General features: G+C 44.9%; 1 protein-coding gene across 3 annotated transcripts in view; it reads left to right on the forward strand.

The window, feature by feature from the left end:
- Positions 1 to 11,905: 11,905 nt before the first annotated feature.
- Positions 11,906 to 14,229, forward strand: part of Cnksr3 (CNKSR family member 3) — a 95,089-nt gene continuing 92,765 nt past the window's right edge. For all 3 annotated transcript variants that reach the window (XM_008854726.2, XM_029556991.1, XM_029556990.1), the window contains exon 1: positions 11,906 to 12,032. In XM_008854726.2, the coding sequence (XP_008852948.1) occupies positions 11,981 to 12,032 (52 nt within the window). In that variant the 5' untranslated portion in view covers positions 11,906 to 11,980. The remainder of the gene's footprint in view (positions 12,033 to 14,229) is intronic.

Consider the following 14,229-nt stretch of genomic DNA (forward strand, 5'->3'; position numbering starts at 1 on the left):
CATCTATTCTCTATCATACAACTATATTCCTTTATTCCCTCCCTCCCTCCCTCCTTCTCTCTCTCTCTCTCTCTCTCTCTCTCTCTTCTCTCCCTCTCCCTCTCTCATCTATCTATTATTCATGTGTGAATACATGAGAAATGCCTACTGAGGATGTTCACTCCAAGAGAATAGAGTGTGGTAGTTTTCTTAGGGTAAGGGGAGGATTAGGTGGTAAGGTTCAGATTACTTACGATGTGATACTTCATCAATTAATTTTCTTTTTAAAATGATTTTTGTTCTCATTAGTATTACAATTATTTGAGTGCTGTCTGTACCTGGTTTATTATATTTTTTTCTATATTTTAATTTTCAAAATCATGACCAAAGTAGAAGTGTGGCTGATGCTTGACAGATCCACCACCCCAAGTCCACACAGTGTCAGATCCTACCACCCCAAGTCCATTACAGTGTCAGATCCCATCATCCCAAGTCCATACAGTGTTAGATCCCATCACAGCAAATTCACACTGACAGATCCCACTACCCCAAGTCTACACAGTGTCATATTCCACCACACCAAGACAGTACCGTGACAGAACCCACCACACCAAATCCACACTGTGACAGATCCCACTCAAGTCCTTATTATGACAGATCCTACCACCCCAAGTCCACACAGTGTCAAATCCCATCATACTAAGTCCACACAGTGTCAGAGCCCACTACCTCAAGTCCACACAATGTCAGATCCCATCCCACCAAGTCCAGACAGTGTCAGATCCCATCCCACCAAGTCCACACAGTGTCAGATCCCACCACACCAGGACAATACCATGACAGAACCCACCACACCAAGTCCACACTGTGACAGATCCCACCCCAAGTCCTTATCATGACAGATCCTACCACCCCGAGTCCACACAGTGTCAGATCCCATCCCACCAGGACAATACCATGACAGAACCCACCACCCCAAGTCCACACAGTGTCAGATCCCATCCCACCAAGTCCACACTGCATGAATCTTTGCTGCCACCTCTTCCAAATGTAAGGCTGTCAATTCAATCTTTATCATCCATCCCAGGCAGCAGTAATCCATAAAGAACTCAACTATAATTTTCAAAATTGGGATCTCAGGATTAGTTATTGGTTTTCATGTCCCTGACTTATTCATACACTTTCATTTTCCACTGTTTGTCCTCCCTCCCGCCATCCCTCCCTCAATCCCTCCCCCTCCTCCCTCCCTCTCTCTCTCCCTCCCTCCCTCCAGCCCTCCCTTCCTATTTACTTACTGATTTCCTATCTTAGTGGTTTTTGAGTGGTACAGTCCAGGCCCCTGGTGACCAATATTTGCCTGTCAGAATTGGTTTCAGCTCAACAAACCTACACAAGACCTGGCCTTGTTTTCCTCCTTTTGAAGTATTTCCCAAAGCTTGCATAGTTTGCTTTTCTCCGAGACAGTCCAGCCCCAAAGCTGTACTCATACAATTCCTTCAATTGCTTAACATAAGACTAGAGTGATGACATAGTTTGCTGAATTCACATTTTATGAGTGGGTTATATTTTATTTTAGAAACAATTATCTCTTTTTTTTAAAAAAACTATTTCATTGACACCTCTTGTACAATAGGAGATGGTATAGACATTGAACTCTTTGTTGGGTGGATAATGAGATAACCAGGTTTTAAAGGCTGCTTTAGACTTGAGTGACAAAACACACTCTATCCACTTACTGAGCATTTCTTTAGTGTCCAGTGAATGCAAAGCAAGAAGACACAATGATCGCCATAGAGAAACACAGAAGAAATTCTGTTACTTGAATAAATACTCAACTTTAGTAGAGAAGGGGTTCAACTGGACATGGTAGAAAATAATTAGATCCATTGGATGTAAATAAGATGCAAATGAGAAAGCTGACGAAACAAAGGAAACGCACTGTCTGGTTCACTCCAGCACACACAGGAAGCAGCAGCCCAGCCAATGCTGAGACTGCAGTCGCTGGTTTATTTTGGCCCTTACAAGACTTACCACATTGTGCTCCTGTTACAGTCCCTCAGCGTCTTCAAGTTACCAGTACAGTTAATCACGCAGAGAGGTGCTGTGGGGCTTTTCATGTGTGTGTGTGCAAGTGCATGTGTGTGCGTGCGCGTGCACATGTGTGTGTGTGTGTGTGTGTGTGTGTGTGTGTGTTTAGTCATTATTTGTGGTTCTTGTTTATTCCATAGAACTTTTTATCTTCCTACTTGGTGATGGACTAACAGAGTCAGGAGAAATAATAGAATTTGATCTCCATTTAAGCCCTTTCCTCTTGTTACTAGAGATATTTCACAAATGCTATAATAAAATTTTCATACCTTAGAGGGGATATTTGACTTTTGCCATAATTATTATTACCATTCAGGCTCTTTGCTCAAATTTAGTTTACTACTGATGAAATGTTAGTCAGAAAGGGTTTTTAACCTACTGCTTATTTAGCTGATAGAGATTATGGAAAACTCATCAAATGATTCATGCATTTAAAAATATTTACTGAGGGGCTGGAGAGATGGCTCAGCGGTTAAGAACACTGGCTGTTCTTGCAGAGGGTTTGGTTCCCAGCACCCACATGGCAGTTAACAACCATCTGGAACTCCAGTTCCAGGTGATCTGACGCCCTCTTCTGTCCTCCACAGGCATTGCATGACATGGGTACACTTACATATATTCAGGCAAAAACTCATACACATAAAATTTAAAAAATAAAATACTAAAAATATTTAATGAGTACCTATTCAGAGCACCTACTTTGTACTCAGTAAATGAATACAAATATTTATTGAGCATCTACTATGTGCAGAACAGAAACTTCCTGTCCCTGTATAGTTACACCCTGATGACATGAGAGCACTAATGGATAAATTTATATACAGTGCTGGAGAAACTGTCACATTGAGTATTTATATGATAGAAATCTTAATGTAGAAATAGGTGAAATATCTACATTCATTATTCCTGTGTAATATACCCCAAGATTTATCAGCATGAATCAACCAGCATTTCTAATGTGACCTAGTATTTGTGGTCCAGGGGTGGCTTTGCTGGATGGTTCAGCCCAGGGCCTTCCACAGTTGTCTTCAAGGACTGGTCAGGGCTTCAGTCATCTGAAAGGCCTGGATGGGGTTGAGGAGGGACCTCCCAGGTAGTTGAGGTCTGTGGCTTCCAAGGTAGTGAGGGTCATTATAACGGCCCTAGATTCCTCCCTGTTGGATGTTTCCCAAGGGTTTCTTGAGTGTTCCCAGCATGGAAGCTGGCTTTCTTTACAGATGGAAGCACAGTGTCCATTATGACAGTCTCAGAGTCACTTGTCTTCACCTCTGACATACTTTGATAGAAGGAATTACACACTCAGGGAGAAGGAAGTAGGTTCTCTCTTCACCTGGAGGTATCAAAGAACGTAGTTTGTGTGTGTGTGTGTGTGTGTGTGCACGTGTGTGTGTATGCAGGTGTGCATGTGTGTGTATGACATAACTCTTCTCAAAATGTTAAACTTAAGTTATAAATACTTTTTTTACACTAGCCAGAGGTATCTATGAATGTATTTGTGTGTGTGTGTGTGTGTGTGTGTGTGTGTGCATTTTTGAGATAAGATCCTGTCAGATAGCCCAGGCTGGTTTTTACCTCATGATCCTCCTGTCTCAGTCTTCTGAGTGCTGGGATTATAGTTATATTGTGTATTGCATACCATCACACCCTTATTGCATACCATCACACCCTTATTTCAATATTTCAAAATCACCAAGATTACCCTGATAATGCTTAAAAGTAATTTAAGTGCCCTGCTTCAGAGACCCAAAAATGAGCTTTGCTTTATGTCCTAGTTAATTTTAATTGTCCACTTGATACAGCTTGGAGTCATCTGAGAAGAACATCTCAATTGAGGGGCTTCCCAGATCAGATTGACCTATGGGTATGTCTGTGGGGGATTGTCTTGAATGTTAATTGATGTAGGAAGGCTCAGCCCACTGTAGGTGGAACCATCCCTAGGCTGGTGGTCCTGGGGAATGTATAAGAACACTAACCGGGTGTGAGGCTGGGTGAGCCAGCCAGTCAGCAATGTTCCTCCTTGATTTCTGCTTGAGATCCTGTTCTGATGGACTGGGACCTGGAAGTATAAGCCAGATAAATCTTTTCTCCCCTAAATTGCTTTTGGTGTTTGTCACAGCAATAGAGTGAAACTAGAACATCTTATTTTTATATTTACTGTTTATAGGTATATAGTGCCTGTTTATGCCTTGATTTATATGTGTTGTCTATTAGTGTTGGACCATGAATCGTTAAACATTTCTAACATTTGGATTTCACTTTGGTTGCTACTAGGCACCACTATTTAGAGTTCCCTTAATGAAATTATTTGAGATTTTTTTTCACTTCTGAGATTGTTTGTATAAGCTTGTGCATTATTAATTCACATTTATATCAAGTGTGATGTGTTTTCTGGAATTGTATGATCTATGAGTAAAAAAAAATCCACTCATCCTTTGATTTAACCATGTGACTATATTAAGACAACATGTTGAATGGCATACTATATACAATTTTTATTTTTCAACTAGAAAACTATCCCGTGGCTCCCAAATCAGTGGGTGCTGGTGGCCTGTCATCTGAGGAACGCGGAAATGCAGCTCCTATGTGGAATCCCATTCTCTAGCCTTTCCTCAGGAGAAATAAACAAACTATCTCATAGGGCACCCACGACAGACCGAAGAAATATTTCCACTCAAGTCTAGCTTAGTGAACTAGTGAGTTTACTGGGGTTACTCACAGGAGCATAGGTGACTCAGAGGCAGCTGCATCACTGAAAAGCCCACCCCAGCACAGGTGACAGCTCAGGAAAGCTGCGTTCCTGGGTCCCCGGAGAGCACAGGGTAAATTGACCTTACATAGCTTGAAAGCAACTCCACCAGAATGTTTCCTTTCCACCAGCAAATGCATGTGGCTCACTGAATGCTGGAGGTGGGGGGGGGGCTGTGAATCTTTCAGCTTTCTGAATTGCCCCACTAAGCTTCATGAGCTTCCTGAGCCCTTTGGGTTTCCTTTTCTTCCAGACTCTGTAGCTCACGTGTTGACAGCTTTCTGCGCATCTCTTAGCTCATCTAGTGATATTTAAATTTAAAAAATTAACCAGGTAACACTTCTTTTCTGGGGAGCCAGACCCTTAAGGAGTGGTGAGCTCACATATGATGACTAGTCCAGTCATGTGTTTCTCAGTGCACTGAATACTTTTATTTTTCTTTAATTGTAATATGGACAGAAGTGAAATCCTCAATTTGATGACTAAAATATAAGTTGTGATAATTACATTTTTGATAGTTCTGCATATCTTCATTCTATTTTAAATGTCATAAAAAGGGGAGGACGGGAGTTATAGCTCAGTGATAGAGCATTCTAGCATATGCAAGGCTCTATACTGAAAAATGATCTATAAAAATGCAAAGTCCTGGAGCTGGGTCAGTCAAGTGCTTGCCTTACAAACTAGGGGACAATCCCTAGGACATAGGTGTGGTGTACACTTGTAATTCCAGCACTGGAGGGGTTGAGACAGGCGAATTCCTGGGGCTCCCTGGCCAGCCAGCCTGGCCTGATTGGTGAGTTCCAGGCCAATGAGAAACCCTGTCTCTAAATGAACAAATAAATGAGAGGAAAAACACCTGAGCTTGTACTCTGATCTCCACAGACATGCACACACATGTGTACTTGCATACACATGAACACACACACACACACACACACACACACACTCTCTCTCTCTCTCTCTCTCTCTCCCTCTCTCTCTCTGGAATCTTTTTTACCTTCCCTTATCACTGCAGCATTTCCTATTTCTTTTTTTTAATTTATTATTTTTATTTTATGTGTATGAGTGTATTGTCTGCAATGCATATAAAAACACCTGTGGACGGTTGTTAGCTGCCATGTGGGTGCTGGGACTCGAACCCAGGTCCTCTGCAAGAGCAGTCAGTGCTCTTAACCACTGAGTCATCTCTCCAGTCCTAGCATTTCTTATTTCTAAAGCCAGTGTCTCCCAAATTGATTTAGCAAGTGAGTTTAACTAACCCCAGTAAGCCCTGTAGATTTACAGGCAGGAAGGAATTGTTGCAGGCCTTCCTCCAAAAACATCCCCCCTCAGCTGCCCTCAACAACTGCTTTCTCATTCTCAGAATAGAGCAATTTAATGTGAAAGGGACCTTAAAGTGCTTTTGGACCCAAATCTTCAGTATATAGGCTCCACGAGGCTGGTTTGCTTGAGGTTACATGGCTAAAAACATGAATTTTCTTGGAAAAGAGGCACCTTAGGGCTGCACCTCAGTGCAGAAGAAGGATGTGGACAGAAAGAGGGAAGGAGAGAATCTGGAAGGGGCAGTTGGGCTGGGCGGTCGGACAGCAGGCTGACTAGATTTCCAAACTGGCTGGCCTGGGTCCTAGAAGGTAAGCCCTCTTGTTTCTTGGCTCTGTCTGTATGGTCAATCTGTGGCACCTACAGGGGACATAATTTGGAGCTGAACAGAGGTGAAACCCAGGCATGCATTCCTGCTGTTCAGGCCCGACTTGAGCTTCTCTCTACCCTACACAGGCGTGTTCTAGGATGTGTGGACCACGCTTTTGTCTCTAATGGACTCTTAAACCAAGGCTCCTTGGGCTCTGGAATTCCCTTCCTCTGCCCTGCCTCAACTGCTTCTTGGTGACTAAGTCCTAGAAAAGGGGAAGAAAGTGGAAAAGGAATGCGTATAGCTTCAAGCCTCAGTCAATAAAGGCAAAACTTGCATGGAACTTAGATGGAAAAGACTGGACCCAGAGCTTTTCTAGAATGTAACACATATTGCAGCTGTGACTGTCAGTGATTACCGTTGCTATAGTTTGAGAGTTGGCTGTGGGTTTTAGCCATCATTTTGCTGACTTTGCAACAGCAAATTTGAGCCTTCCTGTTCAACTAGACCTTTGGGACACCTCTTGGACGCCTATGGAATCATCTGACTCCTGCAGGAAAACACTGATTGATATTAATTTTCGTCCTTTCCCTTTTGAAGTACACTGAAACACTGCCTGCATTTCTAACATGTCCTTCTTATCACCCCCCCGCCCAAATGATTACAATAGTTCCCAATGCAGGGGGTTAATTTGGAAAGTTAAGGAACAGGGTCCTGTTACAGGCTCATATGTCTAAGTATCACAAATGGAAAAGATGAATGTGCTTTTAGTGAAAATCTGCCTGTGTTGGTTAGAAGTGGATGAAGAATTTATCCCCAATGGGCTTGAAACTAGAGGAAATTGTCCTCCCTTAAATTTGTCATTTTAGCTAGTAATGGACGAATGAATAACTTTTTAGACAGAGCTCAAAGTTCATTAAAAGTTTCATTATAGTTCAGAGTATTTGAATGTACATTTCTATTTTATTTGAAGTGCATTATAAAAATGTTACTGGCTTGCCAACTCCAATAAGAAAAATATGAAGCAGTCAATAAACAATTGTTATGTCTTTCTTGTTAATACTGTAGAGAATTATGATATTCAGCTCTGTGCTTGATTTCTAAAGCTGAAAATTTACTTGGAATAATTTAAGTTTTTAGAGGTTTAGAATGACCTTGACTAATGCTTTTTCACCCCAAGCCTTCGTCCGTCATTATCAACACAGAACTTGTATTTGAAACAAGTATCATTGAGTCTGAAACTCATGGTGTCATATTTACTTGTGCAGAGATTATGACATGGAGTCATAAGAACAACTGGAGGGCATGGCATTCTGTTCTTTTTAGCTACTCTGTAACGTGATAGCTGGGACAAAACGTAGCATAAAGAGTTGAGCTGAGGGGGGTGGGGAGGACCGATTGTTCTTTCTTTGTGTCTTGCCATGAACAAGCTCCCTGTTCCCTGCTTCGGTACTCTAGGATAAGAAAACTCAATTTGGCCTGGCAAGAGCCTTTAATCCCAGTCCTCGGGAGGCTCTAGAGGCAGGGAGATCTCTGTGAGATGGAGGCCAGCCTGTTCTATATAGCGAGTTCCAGGTCAGCTGGAGTTACAGGAAGATTCCCTTTCAAAGGTTCTGAATCACTGAAATTAAGATTTAAGGAGGTCAATGCTTCTTTAATAGTGAAGTTGAACCAGATTTTCCAAGTGTGATTTAAAATAGTTGAGGGCTGGGGATGTGGCTCTCTGGCATTTGTAAGGCCCCGGGTTTAATCCTCAGCACTGAAAGGCAGCCAATCAATAAAAGCCAGACCTGGTGGTGTATGCCTGTAATAGCTCCTATTTTGGAGTGTGAGTCAGGAAGATCCCAAGTTCAAGGCTAGTGTAGGCTACAATTTGAGTTCAAAATTAGACTGGGCAACTTTGTCAGACCTGACCTCAGAATAAAAAAAGTGATGAGCTTTGGTATATAGTTCAATGGTAAAGCATGTATGAGGCCCTAGGTTCAATCCCTAGTACTACAAAATAAAGAATCAAAGATAACAATGGGAACTAAGAAATGAGGCCTTGGAAGCCCCATGCAGCTGACACTGGTCTTTGAGATGGAGAGGAGCCAGTAAGAGAAAGCCAAATCTCTTTCCTATTTTCTACCGATGACTTCATTAAGGTTCCTGAATGATCAAAAGAATTCAAGTAGGTAAGTCTGCATTATCCCAAAGAAAAAATGTTTGAGAACTTTACCACCTGGATTATCTGATGGGACGCTTGTGTATTTAGGGAGATAGCTTCATTACCATGGTGTGAAGAATCCAGACCCAGTAGAGTCTGAGTGGAAGAGAGCTCATCAGGAGCCTGGGTAATTGAGTTAAGTGATGACTTTGCAGTGAGGTGATGTTAAGATAAGAACCCTTAGCTCTGACTGGAAGGTATTTCCCAGGTGGCAATTTGCACAATTGTTTCATACCTTTCAAACTAAAAGACAAGTAACATGAGACAATTTATATGTGGGAAAAAAACCTTAAATAATTTATGATAGTCTGGAAACAGGTAAAAGAAAAGCATATGATAGAAATAATGATTTCCCAGAGAAGGAACCTAGGGTGTGAGAAGTTGAGCACTTTGAGCAGTTGACTCTGAAGCTGTTCCCTTTTCTTTCCATTTTGAATTGGGGAATGACTCTGTATCTTCTGTTCCTCCTGTGTCTACCCAGTAGACAGAGCAATAGCCACATCTCCAAAGTGCTCCATCCCCACTTCTCAAATAAGGATAACAATGCATTTTTGAGGGACTTGTGTTAATATGACATTGATCTCCAAACTCCCTCATCTGGGTTTCTCTGGGCCATGTCTTCTTCTGATTAAAGACTACTGAAGAAAACCCTCCTTAGGAAAGTCCCATGATGCCTTTGATGTATAAAAGCCACTAACTGTGTGTTTTTTAATCTTCCTCATGCTCAGTTTAGTATATTACAAGTACACACAGCATACTTTGTTGATTGAATAGTTGACCTAAATGTGCAAGGAGGCTCAAAGAGAATAGAAGGAATAGAAAAAGAAAATTAGATGAGTGGCTTCTACTATCAATTCTTTAACACGCTGAATTCAGGGAAACAGTGTTCAGTTCCTGGCCGCGTGGGAAGAATGTATGGAGGCAGGAAGGAGAAACGCAGTCCTGTTAAGATGTGTGCACGTACAAAGCAACATGGTTGCAGCAGATCCCAACAAACAGTAAAGAAAAGCTGGAAAACTCATGAAAGACCATTTTGTGTACTCATTAATTTCCAGAGCTGGTTACCTAAAACTCTACCTGCATTTGCCTTTCAGCAGGAAGCCGGAATTCCCTAAAACTTTCCAATGTTAACAGCTGTAATTAAGGTAGAAGTCCTGATTTAAATAGTAATTAGGCTGCTGGATGTAAGGGGTAAACAAATCACTAATTCATTTAGATAGTTAATTGGTCTTCCTGGTTGGAGATTTTAGCATAGCTTTCTTCTTTAGGATTGCAGTGTTATGTACCAAGTATGGAGATTGTGTTGACTTGGTGAGATGCAATTCTGCAAACTCTTGCTGTACTCTGGAATTTTAACTTTTAACTTTCCAAAGAAAGATCAATGTAAACAAATTTGAAAACATTGTAAAAACATCAAGTAGAATCAGCAAAATCATTCCAAGGGTTCTATGACCTGGTTGATATTATTCCAACCTAGCTCTAGATAACACACCCTTTCGTTTACAGCACTAGCTTGGAGATAAATGACATGGTCACCCTAATCATAGTCCCTGGTGACACACCATAGAGTGATTGTTGAAACTAGAGGTGTGGATTAGATTGGTTACCCTTCCGGGTGAACACAGGTCAAGGTCCTTTCTGACCGCTATAAAGATGGTTAATAATGGTTGTGTTGCAAAGGTCCTTTTGAAAAGGGGACAGCTACTCTACCAGGAATTTGCTCACTGCCTTTGCCAAGTTTCTGGGTTGGTCAATTACTTTTAGTTAAAAAAAGATAGCTGCGTGAGTCTGTTGTATAAACTGCATAGGAAGTTTCAGACATTTCCCATACTGTACACCATCGCACTGTTCCACAGATACCTAGGCGACAGATGTGGTTCCCACGTGCACTGAATACTTCCTATCCTAATCCAACAACAATTGACTGAATGCAGGGTCTGGCACGAAGTATGCACCGATACCAACCACTCCCTTACGCCACGAGCACGTTAGGAAATGAGAGAGAAGAGACACCCCTATCTACATAATATCAAAGAGCAAAGACCCAGAATGGGTTAATAGTCGTCAAGGGGAAGCCAGAAATCGGTATAATTAAAAGCAAGACTCACTAAGGGCTAGAAGAAGTTCTAAGCCAGTGTGGGAGGTAGGGCTGGGAGGGCTGACAGGCGAGGTGAGCACTGGATTGTAGGATTTTCCTCAGTTCAGGACTGTAGCTCCAAACTGAGGCTTGAGTACATGGAAGGGCCCTTTCCTTGTCAGTGACTGAAACTGTGCGCTTGATTTTTTTTTTTTTTTTCATTTTGGCTGACTGACAAGTTTCCCCTCAGGGTTAATGACTAATCCGAATCGAGCATTAGGTCACTTTCAAAATATGAATATTACAATATGGCAAAACATCACTCGAAGAACTCCCGTTCTGCGCAGATTAAATTGAAGTCCAACTAGTGCAGCAGACTTACGAGGTCCGAGTCGCATCTCCATCCTCCCACCTGAAACAAATAGAATCGTACTTTAAGCATCTTAAAATGAGGACGGCTGGACACAACACGAAGTTTTGAAACCAAGCAGCGCCTACTTTACTCAGTTTTTAAAAATGGTTCACTGGGAGACCAGACTGTTCTGCTCGCGATAGGACCGAGGCCTCCCAAGAGCCCAGCGGCTCTCGGGACGCGCGCACAGCCACAGCCCGCCCCCTGAAAAGGAAAGTAGGGCCCCGGACTCCGGAGAAGCCTCGCTGGGCTGGAGGAGGGAAAGCAACCCGAGCCCGCCCCGTCGCGCCCCGCCCACAAGTTGCTCCCGCTGTGCCCCGCCCCCTCTTTTATTCTGGGCTCTGGGACCGGAGCTGAAACTTTGCAACTCGAGCGCGCACGCTCCGCTCTCCTCCCCAGCAGGGCGGCCGGAGCCCAGCCGGTGGCGCTGGAGGTGGAACGCGGGCGGGCGGGAAGGGCTCGGGGCGCCGGCGCACGCGGATCGGGGACCGTGAGAGCACACGGGCTCCTTGGAGGAGGAGACAAGGGCCAGCCGAGCGGGTGGACCCCGGCCGGGTTTGCCCCGCGTGTGGCCCGCCGAGGCTGGGGGTCTGAGGTCGCAGCTCTGAGCGCACGAAGCTGCGGTGGCCGCGGAGCAGCCGCTGTACGGGGAAGGAGGGAGCTGCAGCTGGACCCGGAGCCGCTGCACAGCTGTCCCGAGGGCCGGGCAAGAGCCGCGCTCCCGGGATGACCCGCTGAGCGTCGCCATGCGAGCTTGAGCGCCGGGGCGCGCAGGGGACCAGCCCGGGGCTGCAGCACTTCACCGCACACCCCACCGCCCAGCGCCGGGCGAAGCACCGACGATGGAACCCGTGACCAAGTGGAGCCCCAAACAAGTGGTGGACTGGACTAGAGGTGAGCAGGCCTGGGGGGACCCCCGCGTCCTGCAGCCGGGGAGATGGGGGCCAGGAGTTGGAGCCTGGGGTGCTCGGGTCCTCCTGCTGGCGGGACGCAGGGAGAGCACGGCGCGGCGACCATGCAAACTTCTGCAGAGTGGCCTGTGCGCCCTTGTCTCGGGTGCTTTTCCCGGGGTGGTAGGGATGTGGGCTGTGTCCGGCCGAGAGGCCCCCCCCATCTTTAAGCCAGGAAGCAGGATGAGGGCTGGGGATGCGGGATGAAGGATTTGGCGCCGAGACACTCTGTCCTGCTACGGTGCCTGCGACCTGCCCGCCTGCCTGCCTGCCGCGGGACGCAGAGGCACAAGGCGTCTTTGTGTGGGTGTCTGCGGTGGACCTCGTAAAGCTGCCTGCCGGGAGCAGTCCGCGGGCGTGACGGGGCGGTTGGGCAGGTAGAGGGAGACTCCGGCTGCCAGCCCCGTCTGTCTGTCTGTCTGTCTGTCTGTCTGTCTGTCTGTCTGTCTGTCTGTGTAGATGGCAGCGCTGGAGCCAGTGCTGTGGCTTTCGTGCCGGTGAGAAACTCAGCGCTAGGACCCCCGCAGAGTCAGGGACTTTAGCTCGGGGAGGTGCCAGGATCCCCGTGGGCGCAGCATTTGCAGCCAGGCTACACTTAAGCTCTGGGAGGAGGGAGCAGTGTGTTGGGAACCGGGATCCGGCGCTGTACTGCGTTTGAGAGGAGGGTGATGGGCGGTGCAGCAGCGCTTGGAGCTTGCCTAGCTGCCTCCCTAGATTGCTAGGGACAGTTGTGCTCAACTCTTTGTGCACTCCCAAGAGAACAAAGTCCACTGGCATCAACTAGTGGATTCTCAGGGGTCTCTCCCGCCCAATTCAACGTCTGTTTCAGGTTACTTTTCCCCTCCTCCTGTCTGGGGTTAACTAGAGTTGTCGAGCGTTTCACACTTTGCTAAGCTTTCTCTCTTTCTGCCCTTGCCCATCCCAGTAGACTTGAGAGGTAGGTAACGCTGGTAAGCTCAGGTCTCTGTCAAACTGTCCCCACCCATGGCTGTGACACAATGGAAACCCATCAACTCATTTTTCACACCTGTTCCTTACATAGAATACTGGATGGGGATGTGGAAGTGTCAATCGGGTATGCCTGGTTTCTTTGGGGAAAGGCACAGAATACACTTTCTTGGGAGGTAGTTTGTTTAGTGACCAGAATTTCCTGGACTCTTCATGTAAAGCAATAGTGAAAAGAGCAAATACATGGGCCTTGGTGCCCCATTTGTCAGGGAGAACAGCAAAACACACCAAGCGCGCCAGCAAACTAAACGTTATTTAAAACCCTTCTTTAAAATGAAATGGTGGGCTGGAGAGTTGGCTCAGCGGTTAAGAACACTCGTTGTTCTTGCAGAAGACCCGGGTTTGAATCCCAGCACCCACATGGCAGCTAACAACTGTCTGTAACTGCAGTTCCAGGGGATCCGAAAGCCTCTTCTGCCCAACCCGGGTGCACTTACCGACACCCAGGCAATACACACATACATATAAAATAAAAATAATAAATAAAAATATTTAAGATGAAATGTCTCTCTCACTTAAGACAGTGCCAGGTGTCCCAGCTAGCAGCCTGCTGGGATGGAGCTGATGATCTGTTTCGCTGTATGACCATCCTCAGTACCTCCTGACCTCTAGAATGGCTGTCCAGTAGTGGAATGAGCAGCCACACTGGCTCTCAAGTCTTTGACATGTGGCTAGTTATAATTTCCATGTGCTAAGTATGAAATACACATGATGCCTGAGGATTTGGTGTGAAAAAGGAATGTACACTGTTAATAATTTTCATATTTATTACACAGCGATAGTATTTTGAATATATTGGGTTAACTAAAATTTATTACTAAAATGAGCTTCACATGTTTATTTTTTCATTTTTCTGTGCTTTTGCAGTGATGGGCTCATGCTTGTGGCTTGTGTTCTGTCTCTTGGATAGTACTGCCCTAGTGTCAAGAAAGGTTATGGCATGACACTCTCACTTTCCTGAACCTCTGCCAGCATATGTGATAACGTACAACCAGAGAAATGATAACAGGTGCCTGAGAGGGTGATAAAGTGAGATCTTTACACTTTCAAGGATTGTCTGTCTGTCTTCCTTCCTTCCTTTCCTTTCCTTCTCCTTTCTTTCTTTCTTTCTTTCTTTCTTTCTTTCTTTCTTT

Source organism: Nannospalax galili, unplaced genomic scaffold, assembly GCF_000622305.1.
Source record: "Nannospalax galili isolate Female #2095 unplaced genomic scaffold, S.galili_v1.0 scaffold1087, whole genome shotgun sequence".
Lineage (NCBI taxonomy): Eukaryota > Metazoa > Chordata > Mammalia > Rodentia > Spalacidae > Nannospalax > Nannospalax galili.